The 26,654-nt window shown below is 41.8% G+C and overlaps 1 protein-coding gene across 6 annotated transcripts in view; it reads right to left on the reverse strand.

Annotated features, from left to right (window-relative positions):
• Positions 1 to 26,654, reverse strand: part of RHBDD1 (rhomboid domain containing 1) — a 128,802-nt gene that overhangs the window by 22,294 nt on the left and 79,854 nt on the right. The window contains exons 7-8 of one of the 6 annotated variants that reach the window (XR_005989427.1): positions 11,686 to 11,803; positions 8,016 to 8,036 (exon numbers count right to left, since the gene is read on the reverse strand). The exons of 4 other annotated variants lie outside the window; for them this stretch is intronic. Coding sequence is in view for 1 of the 2 variants with exons in the window: in XM_041766428.1 (XP_041622362.1) it covers positions 11,769 to 11,803 (35 nt within the window). In the remaining variant the exon portion in view is untranslated. Of the gene's footprint in view, positions 1 to 8,015; positions 8,037 to 11,423; positions 11,804 to 26,654 lie in introns of those variants that run through there. One more of the 6 variants, XM_041766428.1, reaches the window with a different exon arrangement.

Consider the following 26,654-nt stretch of genomic DNA (forward strand, 5'->3'; position numbering starts at 1 on the left):
AATTGCGGTTCTACTGTGTGATGATCCACCTCGTCTGATAACCTTTGGCAAACTAGGAAACTCACCTTCTTCTTCCTACTGGTGATAGCTGACACTGTTGTGTGCCTATGGTGTGTCAGGTGCGGAGTGAGGCACTGAACGCGGATCATGTGCTAGGACTCTCTCACAGTGATGGACGAAAGGGAGCGTGCCTGACCAGCCAGTAACAGCCAGGAGAGCAAACAGCTAGTTTGCTCCTTCTCATCCCTCTGATCTCCTTGATTTCGGTTTATAGTTTGTAATTTCTAATTCCCCGAGAGTTTCTGAGGCTGCCTGAAATGTCAGCAAGTTGCCTCCCCTGCTTTCCTTAATTTATCTGATGACCATTACCTGAAAACACCACCTGTGTGTCAGGCACCATTCTAGATTAAGGACGAATAAGGTAGTCTCTTCTCTTAGGAGCCCATGTAAACCTAAGATGAACATGGATATACGGTGTAAATGAGTACATATATTCACATCCATGAGACCTGTGCACTACAACCAATATTAAACATACACAGAATTTCTAAAGCTAACAAGGCCACCTAGACATCCCCTGGTCTCACAGATCCTGAAACAGTTCAGAAAAGCTACGAAGACTTTCCCAGGTCCCTCAGTAAGCCTGCAGTAACTCTGGAACTAGAACTTACTGACTACACACATGCCTATGAGTCAGCGCTCAAACAATATATGTGCTCCAACAAGGCTTCCAGCAAAAGGGGTCACTCCAATGGCTCGGATGGCCACAAGGCATTGGCACTCTTGCTCACATAACACATAACCCAACTCCGTTAGAACACTAGCTTCTCTTTGATGTTGGGCCACAAACACTCAAACATGCAGTTGATGGGCAGTTAAACTCCCCTCAAAGAGTTCTGTGTTCCTCAACTAACCACTCCCTGCCAACCTGGTTTAATGGCGAGCACACGGTGCAGCTGATTTCAAACCACACTTCAGACCTATATTTGACAGCAAAGTATGTTTAGAACTTTCGAGTGTTGGGCGTACAACGGTCGGAATCCTAACTATTTATTCAGATTGTTACACCCAGTGCCTTGTAAATGGCATCTTTGACTCTGGCCACTCCTCAAGGCCTCGGATACTGGGGAAGGATGCCAGAGTGTGGCAAGGCTGTGAGGCGGCCTCCCCACAGACCCTGCAAGCCCTCAGGTCCAGCACATGCCCAGCAGCCATTCTACCTGATGGTTCCCCTGAAGAGAAAAGGGGACTCTCAATAGGGAACAGCTGGATGGGTCAACAGTCAGGATTATGATTTTAGGACAGGATACTCTATTGGCCTGAGAACAGTTCTAAGGCTCACAGAAATGCTGGAGGGGGATACGATCAGTGGCAATTCTGTCCATGAACGAAGCAGCTAAGCCTTCTTCCCATTCGGTTTTCACTCCTGATGACAATGATGATGACAATCACAACAGACCTGGCGTTTTCAAGAAAGACAATCTCTAGGACTTTTAGGGCTGATTTCCTCATGGTCTAATTTACCACCTTCTCTAAAAAAGAAAACAACTCAAATATAAAATATTAGAAGAGTTCTTGCTGAAGGGGGCTGGGCAGGGAAGAAAGAGTCAATGGGAGAGGTGACATCTAGGAACTGCTCTGGGAAATACTCCCAAGGCAATGGAACTTTACTCTAAATAAATGCCAATCTCCCACTGGGGATAGTTCTAGGTAAATGGCAAAGCATAGGAGGAAGCAGAGCAGGAGGCCTCCAAAAAGGTCCATGAGGAACAAGTATTCCCAGTGACCATCCACATAAGAATGGATCCCCTTTTCTGGGGTGAAATCAGGTTTGAGGAAGAAAGGATGGCTCTTTAGATAATCCTAGTTTCTCCCTTCCTCATTTAGTCCCTTTGTATTTCTTTCTTTCATAAGGAAGGGGCTCTCTCTCTCTCTCTCTCTCTCTCTCTCTCTCTCTCTCTCTCTAGCTTTCTGCCATGTTTAGTGGGTCACTTGCTAACAGAACCTAGAACTTTCAAGAAAAATGAAAATTCAGCACCTTGGATTAAAAAAAAGGCACAGGGATCCCTGGGTGGCGCAGCGGTTTGGCGCCTGCCTTTGGCCCAGGGCGCGATCCTGGAGACCCGGGATCGAATCCCACATCGGGCTCCCGGTGCATGGAGCCTGCTTCTCCCTCTGCCTGTGTCTCTGCCTCTCTCTCTCTCTCTCTGTGTGACTACCATAAATAAATAAAAATTTAAAAAAAAAAAAAAAAAAAAAAAAAAAAAAGGCACAGAGTCAAATGTTTTAACACATTTGAAATGACACAAAGTAGGGCTCCAGAAGGTAAAAGCCCACAAAGGTCCTCAAACATCCCCGTATGATGGATAGAACATCTCTCCTTTCATACAGCTTATAATCTAGTGGGGTCAGAGGCACATACCAACAACCGCCACCTCCTTGTGAAAGATCTGAGAAAGTAACTTCTCTGAACCTCAGTTTCCTTATGAAAAAAACAACTGACCCAAAGCCAGAAACCACTGCCTTCAGGGCAGTTTTGGGGATTGAGTTAAAAACAAACAAAGAAGATGGGAAAGTATTTCACAAGTTCAAACTGATGACATTTAAAGTTTTAACTCCTTAAATCTTGGGACCTCTGGGTGATAAATGTCTCATACTATGTTTGATGCTGTGCACCTGCTGCCTATGAAGAACTGGTACTCAGAACAGACAAATCTCTACCAAACCCTAAAAATAAGGCCTCTCTGGTGCCCTTTTGTAGCCAACAGATGTTGCTGATGGACAGACACACATAAACTAGGATGCTTCATGCACAGACCAATCTTGGTCCATATCACAAGACTTCAAAGAGACAGGGGTTTAAAAAAAAAAAAAAAAGCTTTTTTGGGGGAAAAACATGAAACTATTTTTCAATTGGCTTCAGTCCTAAGCAGACACCACCACTTATTTGTCCTAAGAATGAAAAGCCATACTGCTCCTAAATTCAATTTTACTTCTCTCTTGTAGACATCTTATGAAACACCTAAATCCTCCCAGCTGGCAGTGCTAGTAGATATAAGGGGAAAATGAACTCAGTTTCAGAAAGAAAGGATTACGCAGCAGAGCTGAGAAATATATCGTAAGAGGCTGTCTGGTTTCCCCCTTCTTTCTCATGGGCACCCGTTTGGGGAGCAGCGTGGGTGAGGGCTAGGGAGGGATATGACCAGGTTCAAAGCAGCCCAGGACACAAGAGAAGACACTGAAGGAGGAAAACATTTGTAGACTCGTGTGAAGAGAAAACTGGCTGCTTCAAATGTGTTAGACTAGACCGTCCTTCTGGCTTCGAGATCCCCTTTGTGTCTCACCACAGGATGTGTTAAGATGATGTGCAGTGTGTTTAAATAAAACAAGAAAACAAACCAAGAAAAATTTAGCGTTATGAAGAAGGAAAATCTCCTAAAAATACTTTACTACGACTTCAAACATGAAATCACATTTACAAAATAACATTTTAATGACTTAGGCGTAAGTGACTCAGGAACATATGGATTAAATTTCCTTCAAAATGCATATGGCTTGAACAATTAGGGGGGAACTTGCTTGGCAAAATTAGCTTGGTTTGTAGAGCACAGCTCTGGAAAAAGGAGAAAAAAGTGTGTCAAACTGTACTCACTGTAGCGTCCCTTTCTGGAGCTTTCTTTGGTGACTGAGTCAATTGGCTACAAGAGCCATTACCTAAGAAACTTGGAACAACTTTCTTGGAAATGGCTTAATTCTTTTTTCCTTATTTAGGCAAAGTATTCAATAAGTTTTTAGTAAATGACTCTCCTTCACCCCCAATATTGCATCAAAAATAGAGGTCCGCTTCTGTAAAAAAAATGTTGAGTCGTCTTAGGCCCAGAGCAAACGATGACGGTGTCTTTTTGACAATGGGCATGGCTATGTATACAGAGATATTTTAATTTCCTTTCAATCCATTTGGAACAAACTTTAGAGAATACCTTCTTCCCTTCCCCAAATTAAAGATGCTAATTTTAGGCAAAGCCCACAACAATCAGGCTCTGTTTTACCTGTCTAGCCTTTTTGGAGTGTGATTTTTGTTTGTTTTTTGCTTTGTTACCAAACTTCATATGCAATACTACCACCACCACCACTGTAAAATACCGTAACATTCATAGTGTTTACTGATTCCAAAATGTACCCTCAAATATCATCTCATTCCTCCCTAGGGGACAGTCATGAGGAGTATTCAACCCACTTTTTAGATAAGGAAACAGAGATCAGGTTCAGAGAAAGGTTGTAGAGCACCTACTAGCCAGTGTGCTAACACCAACTGTACATTCCTGTCTTGGTATCTTTTATCATTTACTTTTATTTACTTTTATTTTAGAGAAAGAGTGAGAGCAGAGAGGGGATGAAAAGGGGTAAAGGGAGACAGAGAATCTCAGGTAGGCTCCACACTGGGTGTGGAGCCCATCATGGGGCTGAATCTCATGACCCTGAGATCATGACCTAAGCTTAAATCAAGAGTCAGATGTTCAACTGACTGAGCCACCCAGGTACCCCTATTCATTTTTATTAATATTTAATAGTGGTACTCTCTGGACGACCTATTCTCTTTAGTCACACATCTGAGAATTGCCACTCTTTAAGGACTGGAACAAACGCCACACATTTCAAGATATGATCCTTGAACACTCAGTCTCTAGTGTGATGGTCTTTTTTTTAATGTGTCAACTGGGCTCAGCTGCGGTCTGCAGTTACTCAATCAAGCACTACCTGGGATGCTGTTGTGAAGGTATTCAAGACATGATTAAAGTCTATAATCAGTTGACTTTAAAGGAGATTGTTCTAGATAATCTGGGTGGGACTAATCCAGAAAGGCCCTAAAACCAGAGCTGAGATTTCCTTGAAAAAATAAATTCCACCTTCGGATTGCAGCTTTCGCACATGCCTGAGAATTTCAGTCCACCAGCCCTGCAGGCATGCTCTACAGATTTCAGACTTCCCTGTTTAGCGCCTTCAATTGCATAAGCCAATTCCTTGCATTGAATCTCCTAACAAATGTCTCCCACTGGTTATTTCTCTGGTTGAAACTTGAGTAATTTCCCAGGTAACTCTTCCTCTCTGTTCCTATCATTTTATGATTCTTAAGCCATTTCTATAACTCACTGCTGGTCCTATAAGTTCTTTGCAGGCAGGCCTGGGCCTCAGACATCTCTGTAAGGCACATAGCACTTAGCCTTACATATGAATAAATATTCACTGGGAGAATTAAATTATATAATGCAAAAGCAGAAGAGATAGTGCTCCATCCTCCTGTGAAATAAGTAAACCTGATTACGTGCTCACGGGGAAATAGGACAAGCAAAGGGAGGGTCATAGCCTTACAGGTGATGATTTCACCAAGGAGATATTTCTGTCACCTATGAACAGGTTGCTGGTTTCTCCTCACTGGACAGGACAATCCTCTGCAAGCAGGACAGTTAACACTCCTGAGCCTGAGGCACTGAATGATGATTACAACCTTTCTACTTTTACCCTGTCAATGTGACAACAAAAAAGCTCTCACAGACACATTTCCAAATGAGCCCCCTGCAGGGGGCATACTATACTTATCAAAGATTACCTTCTCAGCATTGTAACAATTAAAATTTATTAAAATACAGAGTGAACAATTATGCCAACAATGGCTTCTCCTAAAACAAGCTGCAGAATTATAGGTTGCAAAAGTAGAAGTGTACTAACAGGTCATCATGAATGCCATAAAGTGATCATATGCAGCAAGTCATAGACAGGATAAGTGTTCTTAACTTTAGACACTTTACCCATGCTAAGGATATAAATCTCTTTAGTAACTCAAAAAACACTTAGGAGCCCTTCTGTGAGCCAGGAACTAATTGTTACTAGCTCATGAGAAAGTAGCTAGAAAGATTTTCGTGGAGTGCAGAGGGTACATTTGGGATGTCCTGACTTAAAATATTAGTTATGTGGCATGCACGGGATTCATTCTTGGGGACCTGGGGGCCTCATAAAGAGGTGATCCATCTTCTACATCACCTTCTCAAAGTGATTTCCAGACCAGTATCAAAGTATCATCTGGGAACTTGTTAGAAAAGCAAATTCTCAGACCCCATTCCAGACCTGCTAATTCAGGAACTCTGGGAATGGGGCATTCTGCTTAGCGTCTGAGAATTTCTATTTCTAACAAGTCCCAGGACACACTTTGAGAAACTGTGCTCTACTGCATTAGGACAATGGCCACTAACCACATGTGGCTATTTACATTTAAATGGATTCAGATTAAGTAAAATAAAAATTCAGTTGCTCAGTTGTATTAACTACAGCAGCCCCACTTATCCATAGTTTTGCTTCTGCTGTTAGCCATGTCTTGTCATGAGGTCAACAGTAGACCAAGGCTACATCACATCATTCTACTTCACCTCATCACATAGGCATCTTATCATCTTGCATCATCACAAGAAGGCTAAGTATGATATTTTGAGAGAGAGAGACCACATTCACTTGGCTTTGTACTATAGTCTATTGTCGCAATCCTTCTAAATTACTATTGCTGTTCATCTCTTACTGTGCCTAATGTCTAAATTAAACTTTACCATAGGTATGTATGTATAGGAAAAAACATGCAGGGTTTGGTACTCCCTGTGGTCTCAGACATCCACCCCTCAAGATTAAAGGGGAACTACTGTACATTTGCAGGGCTTAGCACATGTAGCTAGTGGCTACTACACTGGACATGGAAGACACAGATCATGTCCATCATTGCAGAAAGTTCTATTGTACGATGCTGCTCTAGAATTACTGACAAGCCCCTCCTAGGAGAACCTATCCATATACAGTCAGGTATTATAGGCAGAGAAGAGACCAATTTCATAATTCTCAAGGCCAGATGGTCTAAGTCAAAGGCAAAAAACTGCTTTGTGATGAAGTTTGCGTCTCATATGGGCAACTCACTATAGCTCCAGGATGAGTAACATCAGGGGTTTGTTTATTTAACAATATCTAAGGCTGGGGAGTCCGGTAGTAGTAATGCAGCCGATGTCAATTATCATGTTCCTTTTCATTAATTATCAGGGGTAGAGGTGGGGGTTAAGAAACTCAAGCCTTTAAAAGCACAGGACCCCTGTTCTAACTCTGATGGAACAAGAGACAAAAGTGGAATCTATATGGCACCAGCAACTGTTCATTTCCTGAAGCAGCTGTTACCAAGGTCAATCCTGACGTTGGCCTTGCTGAATCCAGGACCCATTTCTCAGCCGTCATCCCACAACGGGAGACTCGGCTGCAGGAAGTACGCTCAACTTTCTTGGCCGCATACAGCAGCACAGTGGGGCTTAGAGCAGCAGCCCCCAGTCCCTCTGGTGCCATTGGAGGCCTACTGGAGCAGTTTGTCCGTGGTGTTGGACTCCAGGGCACCAGCAGCAGCACCTTATGAAGTAGCCAGCCCACAACAATCTCCTTCTCCTCTCACCTGAGCCCTGAGCGGAATCAAAGCCATGCCTGGACAAGGGGTGCTTCAAGATAAGAGGGAAATCTTCTCACCCCTCCTTCTCCATCATGCACATGGCAGCCCCAAAGCTAAGCAGGGCTAAGGACAGGGTTCTCCAACCCCCAGCTTCCTGACTGGTGACCACCACCCCTCTTGTCATCGCCTTTCACCCACCCTAGTCTTTGTTGGGATTCCCATCAATTCTCAGAACTGTGTGGGGTTTCCCTGGGGCCTTGTGGGGGCTGAGACCTCATGAAAGACTCCCCTCTTCCCATTCTTGTTTCCTGGAGAGGAGGGATCACCTGCACTGAGAATGAGACAGTTTGACACAGATCACAAAATAAAAATCTTTTTGAACAACAACAACAACAAAAAACAACAACAAAAAACTTATCTTCTCCATTTTCTCCCCATTTTGCTGGTCCCTTCTTCTCACTTTCCTTTGCTGGTATCTTCTTTTCTCTCCACGCTTCATGTTGGACACCCAGGCACTGGGTCCTTGATCCTTTTCTCTATTTACACTCACTTCCTTGGAGATTCCATCCAGCTTCAGGAATATAAATACCATTTATGCCATGCTGGTGGCTTGCAAACATATTTCCAAACACAACTGTCATCTGGCCTCATATAAACCACCTCCTCACTGTCTCTACATGGAGCTTTCATTATCCTCTCGCTCTCTCCAGGTCCAAGACTGAACTGTTTTTTCCCTACAAATCTGTTCTCTCTGCATGTTCAGGTTAATGGAAATTCCAACTTCCCAGTGCCCTCAACCAAAACCTTAGTCCCCTCTCTCTCTTCTTTCTCTTACCATCACAACTATTCTGTCAAAAAATCCTTCTAGACCACCTTCAAAATGTTCTCAGAAGCTGACCTCTTTGCATCTCCTCCAAGGCACCTGATGGGAGCTGTGGCCTCTCTTGCCTGGACTGATGCAATTGACTGATCTGTCATTGGGTTTGGGGTCCACCATCTTGAGATTGTTAACTTAATTACATCTGCAAAGGTTCTTCCTCCAGATATGGTCACATTCGGATGGGGTCTTTTGGGAATCACCACTCAACCCACTATGCTACCTTACAGACCATTCTCAACACAGCAGCCCAAATGATCCTTTAGAAAGTTAAATTATGTTACTCTCCTGCCCAAAACCCTCTAATGGTCCCATCTCAGAGAAAAACAAAAGTGCTTTGACTGGCCTAAAAGGCTCTGTGTGATCTGGCTCTTCTTTCTCCATCTTCACCTACCTTCTGGGCACAGACAGCACTGGCTCAGACTAGTGCACATGGAAAGAAGTGGAAGAATGTGAGTCATGTTTTGAATCAGCATCAAGAGGACTCGGTTATTGGACACCGGGGTGGCTCAGTGGTTGAGCATCTGACTTTGGCTCAGTTTGTGATCCCGGGATCCTGGGATCGAGTTCTGCATCTGGGACTTCTCTGTCTGCTATTTCTCTGCCTTTATATGCCTCTCATGAATTAAAAAAACAAAAACAAAAAAAACCTTAAGAAATACAGAGGACCTGGTTATTGACAATACTTGATGAGGAATAAGTCAGGGAGGTGGAAAGGTATTATGAATTCGGTTTTGTACATGCTGTATTTGGGATGTCCTTGAGTGGGTTATATATAATATCAGAAGCTTAAAAAGAGATCTGAGCTGTGGAGATAAATCTGGAAGTTGTTGGCATATAAGCAGTAACTGAAGCTTTGGGAAAAGAAAAGAACACCTAGGGGCGAATGGGTGGCATAGTAGGTTGAGCATCCAACTCTTGATTTTGACTTTTGGGGTCCTAGAACCAAACCCCACATAGGCTCTATGCTCAGTGTGTAGTCTGCCTGGGATTCTCTCTCCCTCTGCCCCTCCTGTTCATGTTCTTTCCACCTCTCTCTCAAATAATTAAAAAAAAAAAAAAGAATAACACCTAGGATGAAGTCATTAGGAAAACTGGTATTCAAAAGTCAATTCAAAGAGGTGCACCTGCCAAGGAAAGAGGCCAGAACAGCAGCCAGAAAACCAGGGGAGTGGGCATCAGGGGGGAAGGGAGGCAAAAGGTGGGGTTTCAAGACAGGGTGATTAGCTTTGGTAGGAGAATGTGGGGAAGAAAAATGATGCCAGGCTTTAAGTACACTGAGGTCACTGGAGAACTTGTCTAGAGCTGGGTGATTAATCAATGGTGGCCATACCATGATGAAATGAAGAGGTGGCAAGATTCGGGGTTGAAGAAGTCAAGAGATAAGCAACTGGCTGGAGGCTGTCAAGGGAAGAAAGTGGCAGGTGAGTGAAAGGCAGCTGTGTTACCGTTCTCTTTCTTTGGGGATGAGGCAGGAGAGAGGCTAGTATATGCTTCGATGTTGATTGGAAGGATCCAGTAGAGGCCGACAGGCTGAAGACAGAGGGATGATCAGTAACAAAAGATTTTCCTGAGAATAATGATAAGAAAGAGACCTCCCCACCCAGCTGTCAGGAGGGATGAGTTAAGTATGGGAATGGGTACAGGTAATTTTGTAGTTTTTGTTTGTTTGTTTGTTTTTAAAGATATATGGGAGGGAGAGAGAAAGAACGAGTGCAGGCATGCACGTATGTGGGAGGAAGTGCAGAGGGAAAGAATCTCAGGCAGACTCCTCAAAGAGTGTGGAGGCTGATGCAGGGCCCGATCCCAGGACTCCAAGACCAACCATGACCTGAACCAAACCAAGTCAGATGCTTGACAGACTAAGCCACCCAGGTACCCCAAGTTTGTAGTTTTGACAGGAGACTGATGTCATTACCTACAAGTGGATTTTATTTTCTCTGGGCAGTCAAGGCCAGGAGGGATGCTGACATGTATTATAATAGGCTCAGGCTCTTCTGCTGGGTCGGAGGAGTCTCCAGTCAGACTCAGCTGGCAGATGGAGGGTCTGAGAAGCCTATTGGCTGGGCTCACTCAAATCTGTGGTTGTTTCCAGATAGATGGAAGGAGGACCGAGCAGCAAGGGCATAGGCAATATTTGTAAGACAGTAACTGAAACAACGGACCAGAAAGCTAAGCAGGGTGGGGAAGCAAGAGAGCCCCCCAGGAGATTGTCGACAATATCTGGAGCTACTTTTGGCTGTCACAACTCGGGGGAAGGATGTATCCATCCACTGGGTGGGGGACAGGTGCTTCTCAACATCCTATGATGCACAGGACAGCTCCATGCCACCCCAATAAGGGGACTATCTGGCCCAAGATGTCAACAGTGTTAAAGAAACCCTGCTCCAGAGCAAAGCTCCTTGAAAATGCAGGCCATTTACATCAGAGAGAAGAGGGCTCAACTGGGTATTGAAGTAACAAACTATCTTCAAATTTTCTGTACCAGAGACATTCCAACGGCCTAAACTAAACCAACTTAGTTTTCAGGAAAGGCATCAAACCAAGTACGCAAAAAAGTACAATGTTTAGATACTTAAACCTATGGATGCCCTTGACTTCTCTTGCCTTCTTTGCCCAGCTTTCCCCAGCTTCTCGTTTACTTCTTTCCCACATGCTAGAGAGTTAAGTTCTAACGATACATTCATCTTGACAAAATTCCTTTACTGGAAGTAAATGTGAAAGTCTGAAGAATTTAGTAAGACAGCCTTTTTGCCCGTATACAGAAATGATGAAAGACGAGGCCACGATTAAATTCCAAGCAGAGTAACATAATTAGCAAATTTATGAATGGGTCTTCTTTTCACGGTTCCACTGTCAGGACTAATTACTTGTATTAATTAGAACTGTCAACACATGAATATGCTCATGGAGGCTGCTTCCTACGGTAAAATACGAGACTTGTAAATATCAAGACGCTTGGAAAGATGTAAAGACTTTCATTTATTAGCAGCTCTAAATGATGTGGAGGCACCCGGCTACACAGTGAGCCTTGGGAATTGACTGTAAATAGATTCCTAGTTAATGAATTTGCTGTTTGTTCTTCCTTGCTTAGGCATTAGTCTCCATGTAGCCTTTGGATGAAACAGCCAAGACATCACTACTTTGGCACGACCATCACAAGGATAAGGAAAGAGTTCACATGTTACTGGAGAACTGCAAAGAGTAGCCAAGATGGTTAAGGTGGGAAAGATAGCTGGGAGGAGGGGGGCTAAAAACCATAGCTGGAACACCACTTTTAACTCTGTGTGACCCTGGGTAAGTGGACGAGTTACTTAGCCTTGTGGTGCCTTGGTTTCCTCACCTGAAAAATGGGGTTAGAGACAGGGCTTGTCCAGAGTCGTGGTGAGCCTCCAATGAGTCCATACACGCAAGGGGCTTCAAGCACTAGCTCTTCTTACTGTTTTCATAACCACTTCCATCTGCGATGGGGGCAGAGACAGAAGTGAACACTCCCAGAAGGAGATCCTTGGAGTGACCTGCATGGTGATGAAGAGCTCTGGAGTCAGACAGGGCTCGATTCATACCTTGACTCTATTACATTTAATTTCTAAGCCTCAACTGTTGCCCATCTAGATCAGAAGACCTTGCAAACAGTATATGGAAAAACAATGCATGTAATGTATTCATTCTGCTGGGCCCATAAGAAGCTTGCTAAATGTTAGTGGCTGAAGTGTCCATTACCATTATTACCTTTCAGGAGAAATCTCCAAAGTTGAAATGGATGCCAAAAGAAAGGTTTGGGTGAGTGATCTAAGATAAGTGGAGAGAGCAAACGTGTGGAAAAGGAGAAAGGAAAACCAAGTGGTGGGAAGAGGCGTTTGAGCAAGTGCCTTCTGTGCCAGGTGTCCTTCATCCCCTGTCTCAGGTGGCTACCAAGCGCCACAAGCAAGGCTTAACTCCCCAGCCACAAAATCCCCATAAATCCCTTAATTACCCTGTTCACTGGTGAAGGAGAGACAGCTGGGATTCCAACTGGGGCCTGACTGCCTGTGAAGCCCAGACCCATACCGTGTTGAGGCGGGAAAGCAAGGTTGCAAAGGGCTTCATCACAGGCGGAGGGTATACAGATGCTAAGCTCCTTCTGCTTGCTTTTTCCTTTTTCCCTTTTCCCCTTCACATATAAAAAAATAATAACCCAATTCTTGATAGGCAAAGCTTGTTCTGGCTGGTTGGCTAAACTTTACCTGATAACTACCATAAAATTCCATAAAATGTTACATAAGGGTCAGTTAATCAAGTCGTTTCAGTTTTAATCCCCTTCAGTACCAACTTGGCAACAGTCCACAAAAGACAGAATTATTCTGTGTTTTATCTGACAAGGTCCTTCCAGAGACTCCTATTTCTGACAGTGTGAAGATGGCCCATCTGACAGGCAGTGCAGGGGAGCGTTCCAGAAATGACTGAAGGACGTATCTGCTAAGGTCCCTCCTGATTCAAGGATCTTCTATTTCTGAATAGTGAGATGCGGATGCTACAACGGATTTTGGTTGAAAATCCATTTCTGCATAAAAAATAAAAAACTAGACAGCTAATAAAATATGGTAAATTTGACCTTTAATCTCACCTTAAAAATCTTGCAATGCCTTAAAACCAATCCAGCCAAAAATTTATAGCATCAGAATAATCAACATATAAAGAGAAAATCTAGTTGGTGAATGTTCTGGATCATTTCACAAGGATATTTATTAAAATACAAGATAACAGAAAAAACCCTGCAGTTCCTAAATACATATTAAAAAGCAAGCTGATGTATGCTGATCACTGGAAACCGTTAAAACTTATTTTAAGGATAGAACTCCCCACCTCTACTCTAGTTGCTCATTAGTGACTTTCAAAGCAAATATAGGCACCAAAGGATCCTACTGGTGATCCTCTAAGGCAGTGGGGAATCTTTAGTAATGTGCATTATTGCTCTTCAAAGAACTCATTTTTTTTATTGCATATTATGCTTAAAAATGAACTTGCATGATATGGTAAAAACAGCTCTAAGCAGAGAGTCTGATGATGTGGATTCCAGGTCAAGCTCCAGGATGGATAAGCCATGTGGCTCTAGCCAGTAATAAACTTTTTCCCTAGGGTGCACACTGCCAAGGTGGTTAGGACTAGGCCATTCCTAAAGCCTTTACAGACTTAGAATCCCAGGAATAACTGTTAGCAAGAACTCTGTGTAATTCTTATAAGGCCAAACCACTGCCACAGGGCTTGTAGACTAACAGTTCTGCACACTTTCTGGAAGTGTCAACAGAGCTCTTTTTAATGGTGCAGCCGAGCCGTCAGGTTATAATCATCTCTAATTGGTGATCTCGTGAACTGCATCTTCCCTAACTTTTAGTGAAAAGGCTCGACAGTTTCATTCCTCTAAGAAGAAACATGTTAAAAGGCAAAATAATAATTAAAAAAAGCACTGTGAGCAATAATCACTGAAATTCACTGTGTTTATGTGAACATTCCTCATCAGTAAGATTTAAGTCTAGAGGACAGAATAAACAAAAACCAAACATGTTATTTTATAATTTCTTAATTGCATGAATTCCAATAAGAATTGGTATGTGATGTAAGATGGGCTTAATGGTTCTTCTTTTCTTTTCTTTTCTTTTTTTTGGTCATGGAGACATGTTAAGAAACCACGTGCCACCCTTTCTTCCATCCTTTACATCCCTAAATGTTCCCAACTGGTCGTTCCCCTTCCCTTCTACTAGCAATAATTTCATCTAGACAACAGCTATTCCTTACTGGCTCCCTCTCTCCATATACTCTTCCTCTTTCTCATACTTGACTAAGTTCTCTGAAAGCAGAAAATGTGTTCTTCATTTTCATTCTGGAGGAAGAGGGGTAGCCTATCTTGCTCATACTCGGAACAATATGTTTTCCATATATTCTAAAGACGATATATAAAGAATTTAGAAATCTAGGTACTACTGAAGTGTGTGGTAGTATCTGTACCTCCAACTTAAGAAAAAAAAAAAAACAAAAGTGCTCATTGCCTTCTGCTAGATAGAGCTCCTTGAGGAGCGATGCAGAGACAAATGGGAACCTTCCACTTTGGTCTTCAAGGATCTCTCCAACTGAGGACTAGGGGAGCTTGCAAAGCAATCCCAGTGCCTGGGACCCCACTGCCCTCTCTGTGCACACTCCCTTACCCCCACCCCACCGGCTATAGATCCCGGTTCATAATTTCAGAAAGCTCCCTGGGTGATTCTAACAGGCAGGTGGCTGAGTACCACCAAAATCTCTAAAACATCTCCTCTAGTTTCTTAACTACTAGTCAATTGTATGTTTGGTATTTCTGGAATTACAGTCCTTAGATGCACCCACAGCCACCATTCACTTATGGAAACACACAAGAGAACAATGGTTATTCTGTTTTCAGAAAACAAGTGAGGTCACTGTAGTTAGGAATATATTCATAGTCTTCCTTGCTATTGGTGAGCTGTATCTTTCATAAAAATCCACTCTCCTTTATTCTTAATATTGCCTTTCCCATATTTCCACTGAATTTAGAAGGTTTCGTCTACAGTTAGCTGTTACCTGTGGGTTGGAAAACATTTTGGGATTTCATATCCCCTGGACTCTCACATGTATCCAGTGCAGGTCCTGAAAAAACTCAACCATGAAATCTGCCACACAAATTCCCAAAGCGTAAAGCCGGCCAAGAAGACCTAAGTTAACCTCTACTTGGAAAACTTAATTTGAAACTTTTTGATATTTTACAGAACTCTGATTTGCTAAAATTTCTATAATTTCATTCCAATTAATATGAATACAAAAGAAATCACTAAGCTAATAAAGTACTAGCCACATTGCATAGAATATTAGTACTGTTATTTTTATTTAAAATATGATGATGACAATGCTACCGATACAGTATGATAGGGGAAATAACAATGATTAAGTTCATAGACTCTAGAACCAAGACGTTTGGGGTCACATCTTGGCTCTACCACTTAACTAGCTTGTGTGACTGAGGTCGGCCTCCCTTTGGTTATTAGTCTTCTCTGAAATGGGTAAACACTAAAACCCATTTCATTGTTGATGGATTACATGAACACGTACATGCACGCATGTGTATATAAACATACAAAGTCACTTATTATCATGTCTGTTATGCTAGGATTCACTTATATTCCATCTCTTGGGGCACCTGGGTGGCTCAGTGGTTGAGTGTCTGCCTTTGGCTCAGGTCATGATCCTGGGGTCCTGGGATCAAATCCCAGATCAGGCTCCCTGCAGGGAGCCTGCTTCTCCCTCTACCTATGTCTCTAACTCTCTCTGTCTCTCATGAATAATTAAAATCTTAAAAAAAAAAAAGAATGCCATCTCTCCCCCTGCAACCCAATCCGCACACACAGTGTGGTGATTGTAAGATCCCTATCTGCTCTTGTTGCTCCCCTACTTAAAACTGTGGCTTCCATTGAAAGATGAATGGATAAAGAAGATGTGGTTTATGTATACAATGGAATATTACTCAGCAATTAGAAACGACAAATACCCACCATTTGCTTCAACGTGGATGGAACTGGAGGGTATTATGCTGAGTGAAATAAGTCAATCGGAGAAGGACAAACAGTGCATGTTCTCACTCATTTGGGGAATATAAAAAATAGTGAAAGGGAATATAAAGGAAGGGAAAAGAAATGTTGGGAAATATCAGGAAGGGAGACAGAACATAAAGACTCCTAACTCTGGGAAACGAACTAGGGGTGGTGGAAAGGGAGGAGGGCAGGGGGTGGAGGGGAATGGGTGACGGGCACTGAGGCGGACACTTGACGGGATGAGCACTGGGTGTTTCTCTGTATGTTGGTAAATTGAACACCAATAAAAATTAATTAAAAAAAAAAAACTGTGGCTTCCACTGTCCCCAGGACCAACTATGAAACCCTTAAACACAGTGTACAGACATTCCCACCTGTCTTGCCACTTGGGGCTCCACCTGAAAAACAAATTGCAATCCCAGACAATTTAGTTTTTTCCAATAGGCCATCCTCACCTCTGAGGGTCTTTATCCATTTTCTCTCCTCCCCTCTTGGCTCCAATCCCTCGCTACTCAGTGGTTGTGGTTCAGGGGGAAAACCACAATCCTTAGAGGAGCCACGGTCTAGAACCCACTAACTGAAATTTAGGGTCAATAATCCAGATCACCCCAAACTTAGATGTTATACGTTCATTCATAGAGAAAGGATCCTCAAGACCTAAGCATTCCGCCTGCTGATCTTTAAGACAATTAAGGTAACAGCAGGTGTTATGACGTCACTCTGTTACAGCCACTCCGGAGAAGATCCGTGAATTCTGAGTTTAGAGTAAATGGCATCCTCTCTGTATGCTTCTGTCTTTTGTCTGCTGTAGGTGCAATTCTGAAGTTATTTTCATGTTAAGGAGTTGTTTCTCTGTTCATGTAACTGCAGAGAGCAGAGCAAGGCATGCGTCTTAGAAAATACAAGTCTGAGTGTTTTTAAGGACACCGCTCATTTGATCTCATTATTCTGCCAGTTAATTGACAGGAAAGAATGTCCTAATTGCTCATTAACTCTGAAGATGTCCCCCTTGTATGGTGTCAAGGTCTAAGAGATACAGGGTACACAGCATCTGCACAACTGCTGCTGCTTTGAGGGACAAAGCATTAGTTTTTGCGCAGCTAAAAAAACAGCAGATGTTTTTAATTTTGGCTTCAAACAATCTTATCTATAATACAGCAGAATTTGGTGGGGAGTTATTTTCTCCCCGGGCTAATAAGATGAACCACATTGCTGGTTAAATACCATTTTCTGGGGCCACATGGCTTTTCACAACCACTGCTTATGGAAATCATTCTTGGTTTGATTGTAATCTGCCAAAATGGCAGCGGATTTTTAGAAGTGCCTCTGAGAAGGCACTCCCTGAAGTTCTTCCATTTCCACCCACCTCTGTCCCTATATGCAGGATCATAATGAGTAAAAGCCTAACAGAAACACACCATCAGCATAGGCGCAGCTCAGGTCCCTTCCTCAAAGCGTAACAAGAAATCCAGAATTTCACTAAACAGCTATGCCCACATGCCGAGAGGAACAGTCTACATGTTCCTGTGATATATAAGACATTAAAATGACAATTAGCAAATAATTAGAGCTACCGAGGGCTAGGAAATGTCATAACGTGACAACCATCATCGTGTCAAAGTTATGCTCAAAAATGGGCCTTGCTGAACCTGAATTATCTAAGTCAGGGGCTTATTCCCCTCTGCACCCCCCAATGTCTTACCAAAAAGCATCCTCCACATGACAGTAAATTACTTGAGGTTTAAAATTTATCTTTGTCACAGCAGTGTATGCCAAAAGAAGGGCCCTGCTAACCCCCAGAGACACAGCTTATTTAAAGTTATAATGAAGACAGCAGGTGTTCTATACAGATGTCACTTCTTCTAGAAGACACTTATTAAACACTTTATCTTCCTTAATGTCGAAGGACTAGCTACGTTTTATTTGCTTTCAGCATCACTGTAGCCAAAAGCAAATTGTTTCCTTTTAGTCTCACTGAGCTGAAAATTAAAAACTACTGGGCTTTGGGTTGTTTAGGTTGATTTGTAAAGAATTCTAAATGCAGTGATTCAAGAGTCAACCCATACTGTTTTCTAGTAACACAAAACTGTATTTTGCAATTCAAAAATACTCTTCCAGAAAGTGTGCCAGACTTCTTCCCCTGGTGGCCCAAACCTCTGCATTCCAACTGCCACACAACCTTTCGTGCAGATAAAGTGAAACAGATAGGAAAGGACCACACTCGATAAAATATATGAAGCTTTACATTTCGTATACTGGCAGGTAAAATGGAACTGCCTGGTGGCATGGTCCCTAACCTGCATGCTAAAGCAGCCCCTAACTGGGACAGAGTCCAGTGTGTTCTGGAACCTTAAGAAAGAAATCACTGCACTAGGGAGGGAGTGCTAGCTACTGATAACAGGAGCAGTTAGCCTTCTTGTCTGAAGTGCGTGGATAACTTTAGCCTGGGAGGTTCAGAGCAGAGAGGAGAATGGAAAGAGGAAGAGACGCAGAAAGGAAAAGGGGAGACAGGGTCTGGAGAGATCCTAGTTCAGGACACTGGGCTCTGCTCAGTCTCCCCATCACTCTGACTGCTCATCTGTACCCTACAGAGCCTGGAGGGGAATGTAAGTGTCTCTGCATTTCTCTGCAACAACCTGATGCCTTCAACAGAATGGAGCTATGGAGAACATCAGAGAAGAGCATGGCTAATATTGAATACTTTTTAGCAATGCATAGATTCATGTTAATGATATTTTTCCTTTCCTTTCTCTACATGATTCTGCAGAAATTTTAGTAAATGGAGTTAAGCCAAAATAAGCAAATAAAAGTCACTGTAATCGTATTCTTGAGAAATAAGGATAATTGGCATTTTGTTAAGGATTATCCCAACCTTTTTAACACTACATTTAGATCTCCTAAAAATAAATGATTTGTTACTAAGAACACTGCTTGTATCCTTGCTTCTCATCTGATATACCATGAACCTGCTTCTCTGTCTTTTTAATGGCTGACTATTATTCTACATCATGATGTATTTAACCTGTCCCTTATCGTGGCATGATTAGGCCATTTGCAATTTTTCCAAGGCAGATGATTACAATATAATTTTAATCAGCTTAATATTTATAGTAATCTTCATAACATTGCACAATTTCAGTCCTGTGTTACAACAAAAATAGATTTAAATAACACAGATGTGACACAGGAAGATTTCTCGTCCCTAATTGAGATTCATGAAGATATATAAATACATATTATGCATGACTCTCACATCTGGCTCTCCATAACTAAGTGCAACAGAATTATAAATAGTTCTGGACCCTTGGAGAACCGCCATGTGATGAAACTAGACCACTGTGAAAGTTATTTGTGATTCTATAATAAATGGAAACCAACATATGACTCTTGATTTTTCTTACCAGCAACACAACACAACAAAACGGATGGAAGACGGTGCATTTTCTGAGCGAGAGGACTTTGAGAGGCAGAGTGGATAGCAGTAGAAATTCCTACGGGAATAATTCCCTCTCACATGGAGAGGGAGAAATGTGTAACAGCCTAGTGTAAAATTCTGATGTCTTAAAGCCGCACTTAATGTGAGCACATTTATTCTTTTGTTCTGAATCATTTCTCTTCTAAAAGGAAAGCTACTGAACAAAAAATAGAGCCCTACTTAAATGAACGACACAAATATCCTTAATTAAAATGTCGCTAATGTGTCCATATTAGAAACAATATTTTCACGCCCATATGCTATAAATTTTGGTAGAAATGAATGATAGCTCAGCAGATGATTTATGATTGTATACAGCAAGCTTCTGTGTGTGTATGTGTGTGTCCTATAAGGTACCTGAGATGCAGGTTTCTTACGTAAAAGGGTGTTCTTTCCCCACATGAACAATTTTGCAATTTTTAACTCTATCAGGATCTGTTGCCTAAACAAAACCAAAAATCAACCAAACAAAAGAACTTAGCTAATCATTTATGGACAGGTGAGGACCACAGTAAGAGAAATGTCATCGTTATTCTATAAGGAATACAGTCCTTCTGGATGTAGCCCAGACTGTTGTAGAGTGGCCACACTCATCTCAGTTTTCAGGATTCTGAATTCAGGAAGATCACAACAGCCAATCCCCCTCCCAGAATACAAACAAAACTCCAGCTCAATTATGTCCTGACTATATGGAAAAAAGTCTCTACTATAACTGACAAATTCAGTTGTGGCCTAGAAATGCTTTTTCTAAAGAGGTTCCACTTTATGATATAAAAGTGTCCCAACTAGGAACACAGAAGTCTGGCCTTCTTGCCTGGTGTTTATCACTTAGACTGTGACCCTGGGCAAATCATTTAATTGGTCTGTGCCGTCACTTTCCAATCTAAAAGAACAAAGATAATTACAAATGCTTATTTTGTAATGTGCTGTGTGGGTATGTGAACCCTCCCAGCACCATGGAGAGGCACTTCATTCTTGTTGACTTGAAAAGAACTTCACCAAAACACTGGCAGTGCTTTCTCCTGGGTGCCTACATTATGGGTAGCTGCAAGGATAAATCTCAAATGTTATGTGGTTTTTCTCTGGGTAGTGGGGTTATGGGTATTTTTTGTCTTCTTATTTGTATTTTCCACAAAAATATATGGCTTATATATATATAAATTGGAATATATATTGCTTTTTAGAACTAGAATAACAAATACTGCCCAAATTGTAAAAGACCGTGATAGATGAGCTCAGGTACCCATCATCACCTGTCTCAGGTCCTCAGCCCCATCTGCCTCAGGACATCTGGAATTCAAGAAGAACTTCCAGAAAAGGAGCTGAGTGTTGCCTACTCCTGTGGCAAAACAAAAGCAGACCCCCACAGCAATCACAGCACATGTCTTAACAGATTTTAGCACACATACATGAGAGCCGCCTGTCACACTTCCTCACCCATCTCCCCTTTACCTTGAAGGCCACGTGGACTCTGCCCTTGGCGGGAGGGGAAAGCTGAAAGTCTGTCCGTAGTCAGGTCCAGAAGGATTATTCAGGGGTTCAGCTCTAGGGTGGTCTCATGGGAGCCCTAGAAATGTAAGTCCAATCTAGCACCTTCCAGATAGGTCCTGACTCCCAGGCTCCTCACACCTGTCTACTTTACACCTGCATCCCCAGGGCAGGACATTGTCAACAGTAACTGAGGCCAAGTTCACAGATAGGCATATAGATGGTGATGGGATACTAAGTCTCTTGGCTTCTCTGAGTCTGTTTCCTTACTGGGTGAAAGTAGGTGTCCGATATGATGACCTTTAAGGCCACTCTCAGTACCAACATATAACAGTTACATTTGAAAATGGCGCTACTTTGTCTCATTCTTTGTCACTGACTTCAAAAATAATTTAAATAAATTAAGCAAAGGATCACAATAACACATCCTTCCCTGAGATTTAAACTAAAGTCATTTGCTTAATATGCTCAACAATGGGGATGCCTGGGTAGCTCAGCAGTTAAGCATCTGCTTTTGGCTCAGTGCGTGATCCTGGAGTCCCCGGATCGAGTCCCACATCGGGCTTCCTGCATGGAGCCTGCATCTCCCTCCGTCTGTGTCTCTGCCTCTCTGGGTCTCTCATGAAAAATAAAATATTAAAAAAAAAACAAAACATGCTCAACAATGTGGCTCTTTACAAACACCAAACTCATCACTGGTGTTCAACTCACAGATGAAGATGAAATATTAAGACACAGTCATGCGAAACGTTGTATAAAATGATGTGTAATTATAATGCCTAAAGAAGAACTAGAAAGGCTCAAATAAAAAGAAAATAAAATCCAAGTCACTGAAAATATCAACTACTGAGTCTATGTAAAAAAAGTTTGGGCCTTCAGCTCAAAAAAAAAAAAAAAAGACATTTTTGTTTTAAATTTTAGTACAAATATGTAGGATTAGAAACTTCTTCATACCCTCAGTTGTTTGATTAATAAGAATGTAAGATCCACTATAATTTTAAAGCACTATTTGATATTTCTTTTCCAAATTAATACATTTTTGTAGAAACAGCAAACGTTTCTTAATCAGGCCTAAATTCATAGTTTTCTGGGATTATTTGATTTTGTAAGACACTGAATATATACACCTCAATAACTTCTGAAATTAAAAACTGTATAGATAGCTTGACTATACAAAATCATTGTATTAGTAAACTTGATAGTTTATAAAATTCTTTTTTTAAGAAAAGATTTTATTTATTTATTCATGAGAGACACACACAGAGAGAGAGGCAGAGACATAGGCAGAGGGAAAAGCAGGCTCCATGCAGGAGCCTGACATGGGACTCGATCCTGGGTCTCCAGGATCAAGCCCTGGGTGGAAGGCAGTGCTAAACCGCTGAGCCACCCGGGCTGCCCAGTTTATAAAATTCTTATATAATTTAGGGACTCGTGGTTGCTTTGGTATTTCACAGATTGGTAAGTAAAGTGATCAACTCATTTTGAAAGTTACTAAGAGTGCCTGGGTGGCTCAGTTGGCTAAGTGTCGGACTCTTGATTTTGGCTCAGGCATGACCTCACCCATGAGGTCCCACCATGCTCGCCTTTCAAGATACAGCCCTGGGCAGCTTGGTGCTGGGTGTGGAGCCTGCTTGAGATTCTCTCTCTGCCCCTCCCATCTTGCGTGTATGTGTGTGTGTGTGTGTGTGCGCACACACACACACACACATGCTCTCTCAAAAAAAATCTTTCAAAAGTTACTGTATCTCATGAATCTAAAATATTGATATATTGATTAGTGGAAGTGAAATAAATTACTTAAATCATCTACTGTGTAGCAAAAAGAGTAATATTTTTGGTTTGATAATAAAGAACAGGATTTATTCCTTTCTGTAGCCTACAATGCTTAATAGTATCTGACACATACAAGAGGCTCAAATAACAGATTTGCTGAGTAACAGAATGAATAATGATCTGAGCACATGAGTATGCAAGGTAACATCTCTGAAATTGTTAAGATGTGGTAGCCCCAAAACAGTCTCCAAGTGTGAGGGGGATGGAGGGGCGATGGGTGGGTGGAATTAATTCATTAGCGTTTTGTTTATACGTTTATTGTTAAATCTACTCATTAGCATCTGAATAATGCTTTCAATATACAGGGACTGTAGGGGGGTGGCAGAGGAAAAATTATAAATACACACAGAACTATTACTGTCAAGTTTCCAAATATGTCTAAATTTCATGTATCTTTATTTCTATTTTGCTATTTCAGTAACAGCAGGCTATGGTTAATATTTTAAAATTTGGGACCTCAAGAGAAGCCGGCTCCTTTACAATAGGGACCTAAACAGAACTCTGGCCCCACTCAGTTTATTATTTTGTTTTTCCTGGCTGGGATAGTTACATGTTGTTTCACAGATTTTAAAACTCATATACTTATGTTTCTTTACATGCACAATTTGACATCTAGACAGAGTCTCGAATATTCAACTTCACTGAGACTAGCAAGTAAGAATCATAATCCAAAGGAAGTGTTCTGCAATGAAACTGCTTTTAGACAATCTGGCAGATGGTAGTTTTTCATTACATTGAAACTTTTCCTAGGGGAAAACACACCAATTTACTGGGGAAAAAAAGGTAAGTGGTCACACAGAATTAGCTGTGCATCTCTGTCCTGGCCTCCAATGCCTCTGCAAAGCCAAGCAGGCCAGCCACGAACATTTGCATATGTTAAAAACTGCCAACTGCATTATGCCTACACTGGGCCAAAGAAGGATCATATAATCATGCAACTGAATAAGATACCACCATGTAATCCACGTATTGATGGATGTAGATCTTCTGTAGAAAGCAGTGTGAATTTATATTCCTGAAATGGCCTTTGATCTGTAAGCCCTGAGATCTACATGTCACACACCAATATTCCTGACAGTTCCCTGTACCACCTCTTTCTAGCTACACCTCTCCTAGTCTGTCCATTACCACAGAATAATGGAAAAGGAATACTTACTATTCCCCAATTCCAGTCTTTATTATAAAAAAATAATAGTAAAATGAAGGTCTGATTAAGATTCAGTCATTCACACCTCAAGTAGAGCTAGTTAATTAATAACCCAGGACTGAATGCAGGCCACGGATTTTTCCATTATTTTCTCTTTGTATCAACACTGGGGAAGATAAAAAGAATGAACATAATGTACTTCATTTTTCTCAAAAATGTCCACACAATAAAGACACAAAACAAATGCTGCTCTTATATGCGTGGGTGCAGCTTCAATAAAAGGAAAAATATACGACAGTTCTGTTCTTTTTTTACCTAAAATGTGTCTCAATTGGTCCCTATAAACACATGATGCTTATGAACAAGAGATTCAAAGATATTGTCAAATAATCTGTTAACAACAAAAGGACGAGATATTAATTTGGAACCTAAATATTTTTTTTTTCCAAAATGGCTTCCCTGGCAATTTCACATCCAAAGACTGAGAGACAAAGCAGCAACCGGTTTCATTCTGAAGCCAAGACCTTTGTAGTATATTCCACCATAGTTTCACATATGGCTAACCAGCAACCCCAACTGTACAGTGTGGGGAGGGGGGGTGACAGATCTGCTTGCTTTTCACGAGAGAGCCAAAGTGTGATTGTGGCCATTTGCCTTGCAGAAGAGTCTAAGAAAAGAAGCACAAGTTACTCTACATGCCAGTAAGGATTTCCAGCTTTAACCAGTGCACATGCTTCAGCCTGGCAGATAGGAGTTGAAAAGGACACAGCTTTGTACGCAGCCGCCAGCTGAACTTGGTGGCAGGCTATTAAAAAAAAAAAAAGGGCACAAATTATACATGGAAGGATGTGGGGGAGGGGTGGAGGAAAATGCAATGAGCTAATGTTCCTACTTGGCATCTGCCTTTTGACTCAAAGAAAGAGATGGCTCTTTTCCAGAATTTTTCTATTATTGTGGTATCAGCTGCCTCTTGGACTCGCTTATAAAAGTGGAGACTGCCAACAGAACAAGACAAGATTTCTGTTGAGGGTAGTAAATGTGCACGCTCCTTGAAATAATAGGGATTTCGATATTTCTACTAGAAAGGCTACTTTGGTCTTACTATTCCTGGCATGAGCTTCAGGATTTGTATGGCCAGGTACTGGTGAGGACCATGACAACAGCAAATTCTGAACTTAAAAATGTGCTACCTTGGTTCTTTAATTTACTCCTCCAATATATTTAACTAAAGAACAGTTTGAAACTAATTGGTGCTGGATGTTTCTTGCTGGACTGGCATGCTACCAAATGAATTTCTATTAGTTGGCACTTTCAAATCTCAGTATTACTCTACTACACTAACTTCTTACTCTGGAAATCAAAGAGAAGAAATTAAGTACTTATCCAACCTTAAATAAAAAAAAAAAAGGATTACAGATTCTACCTTCTTCATGGAGGAAATATCTTTATTTAAACAACAACAAAAAGGTAGTAAATAAATGTATTAAGAATGATAGATTCAAACCCTGATGAAGAACAAGGAATGCTTCCAGCTTCCCTTTGGGGTATAGAAAGCTATCTTATAATAAACATAATGTGAGGCAATCTACAAATTAGTAACTTTTTCTGAACTCATCACACGGCTGAGGCAGTAGGGCACCTAACTCAACACAGGTCTACAAAGGCACTGGAGCACTTGCTTACCTAGGTCAGACTCCACTGGCAACTAATAAAAAGAATTTAGCCAAAACCATGAATAAACTGCTAAAGGCTGAGTGTGAGCTAGCAAGAGAACACAGGATGTATTCACAGAACATATAACACAAAGCATACTGGGTGCTAAAATATAAAAAACTCACACCCACTTTTAGGTTCTTCTCAGAACCTCCAGTGGGCCTCCCAAAAGAGACAGGTGAGAGTGCCCCAAAAGTACCCTTTGTCATTCCTGGTTCAGTCCTGGGAGAAAGAACAGCAACCCTGGCAGGAAAGGTTTTTATAAAATAGGCTGCATAGATCCTTCTTCTCTGTCCCTATGGAACAAAAGCCATCTAGTGCCTGGAAGAAAGGCAAAAACCACTGTTTCCCTAATGGAAATGGTGAAAGCCAGGGCAGCTTAGGAAAGGGGGAGGAGAAATCAACACCAACCTCTAAATGTGGGGGAGGGCCAGAAACACTCAGAGGGCCACACCTCCAAGCCGAGGCACACAATCACTGAGATCAAGGCCTAGCCAATGTGTACCCCACTTGCCTCCTACCCCTAGACTGCAAAACAGAGAGTAAGAAGCAGCGGCAGTGTACCCCTGGGAGAGAGTCATGAGAGCGGATGGGGAGCCTACCCATGCCACTGCACAGAGGAAGGGCTGAGATCCAAGGTCAAGCAAACACTGAGAAAACCTCACCAGCCCCCACCCTAAAAAACAAGGTAACACTAGAGGAACCTGAAGTGCCTGCTGTACAGAGGGTAACCACAGCAACAATGTGCATTCGGGATTACTGGGAGCAATTTGTTTAATTCAAAATGCAGTATGCAATAGAACAAGTAGATAATCAGAAGGGAATGGAAGACCCGGGGAATGCTAGACTAAGTTAATCTAATTAACATTTATGGAATATTCCACCCAACCAGAGCAGAATACACATCTGTTTCAGGGGCACATGGTGTTTTCACCAGGGTGGACCATAAAATGGCACAACCAAGTGGAACTTATCCTGGGAAAGCAAACCTTCCTCAATTTTGAAAAGCAAAATAACTTAGTATGTCAACAGACTAAAGAAGAAAAAAATATATAATAATCTCAACAAATAGATTCTTTTTT

Source organism: Vulpes lagopus, chromosome 8, assembly GCF_018345385.1.
Source record: "Vulpes lagopus strain Blue_001 chromosome 8, ASM1834538v1, whole genome shotgun sequence".
In the NCBI taxonomy this organism is placed as follows: domain Eukaryota; kingdom Metazoa; phylum Chordata; class Mammalia; order Carnivora; family Canidae; genus Vulpes; species Vulpes lagopus.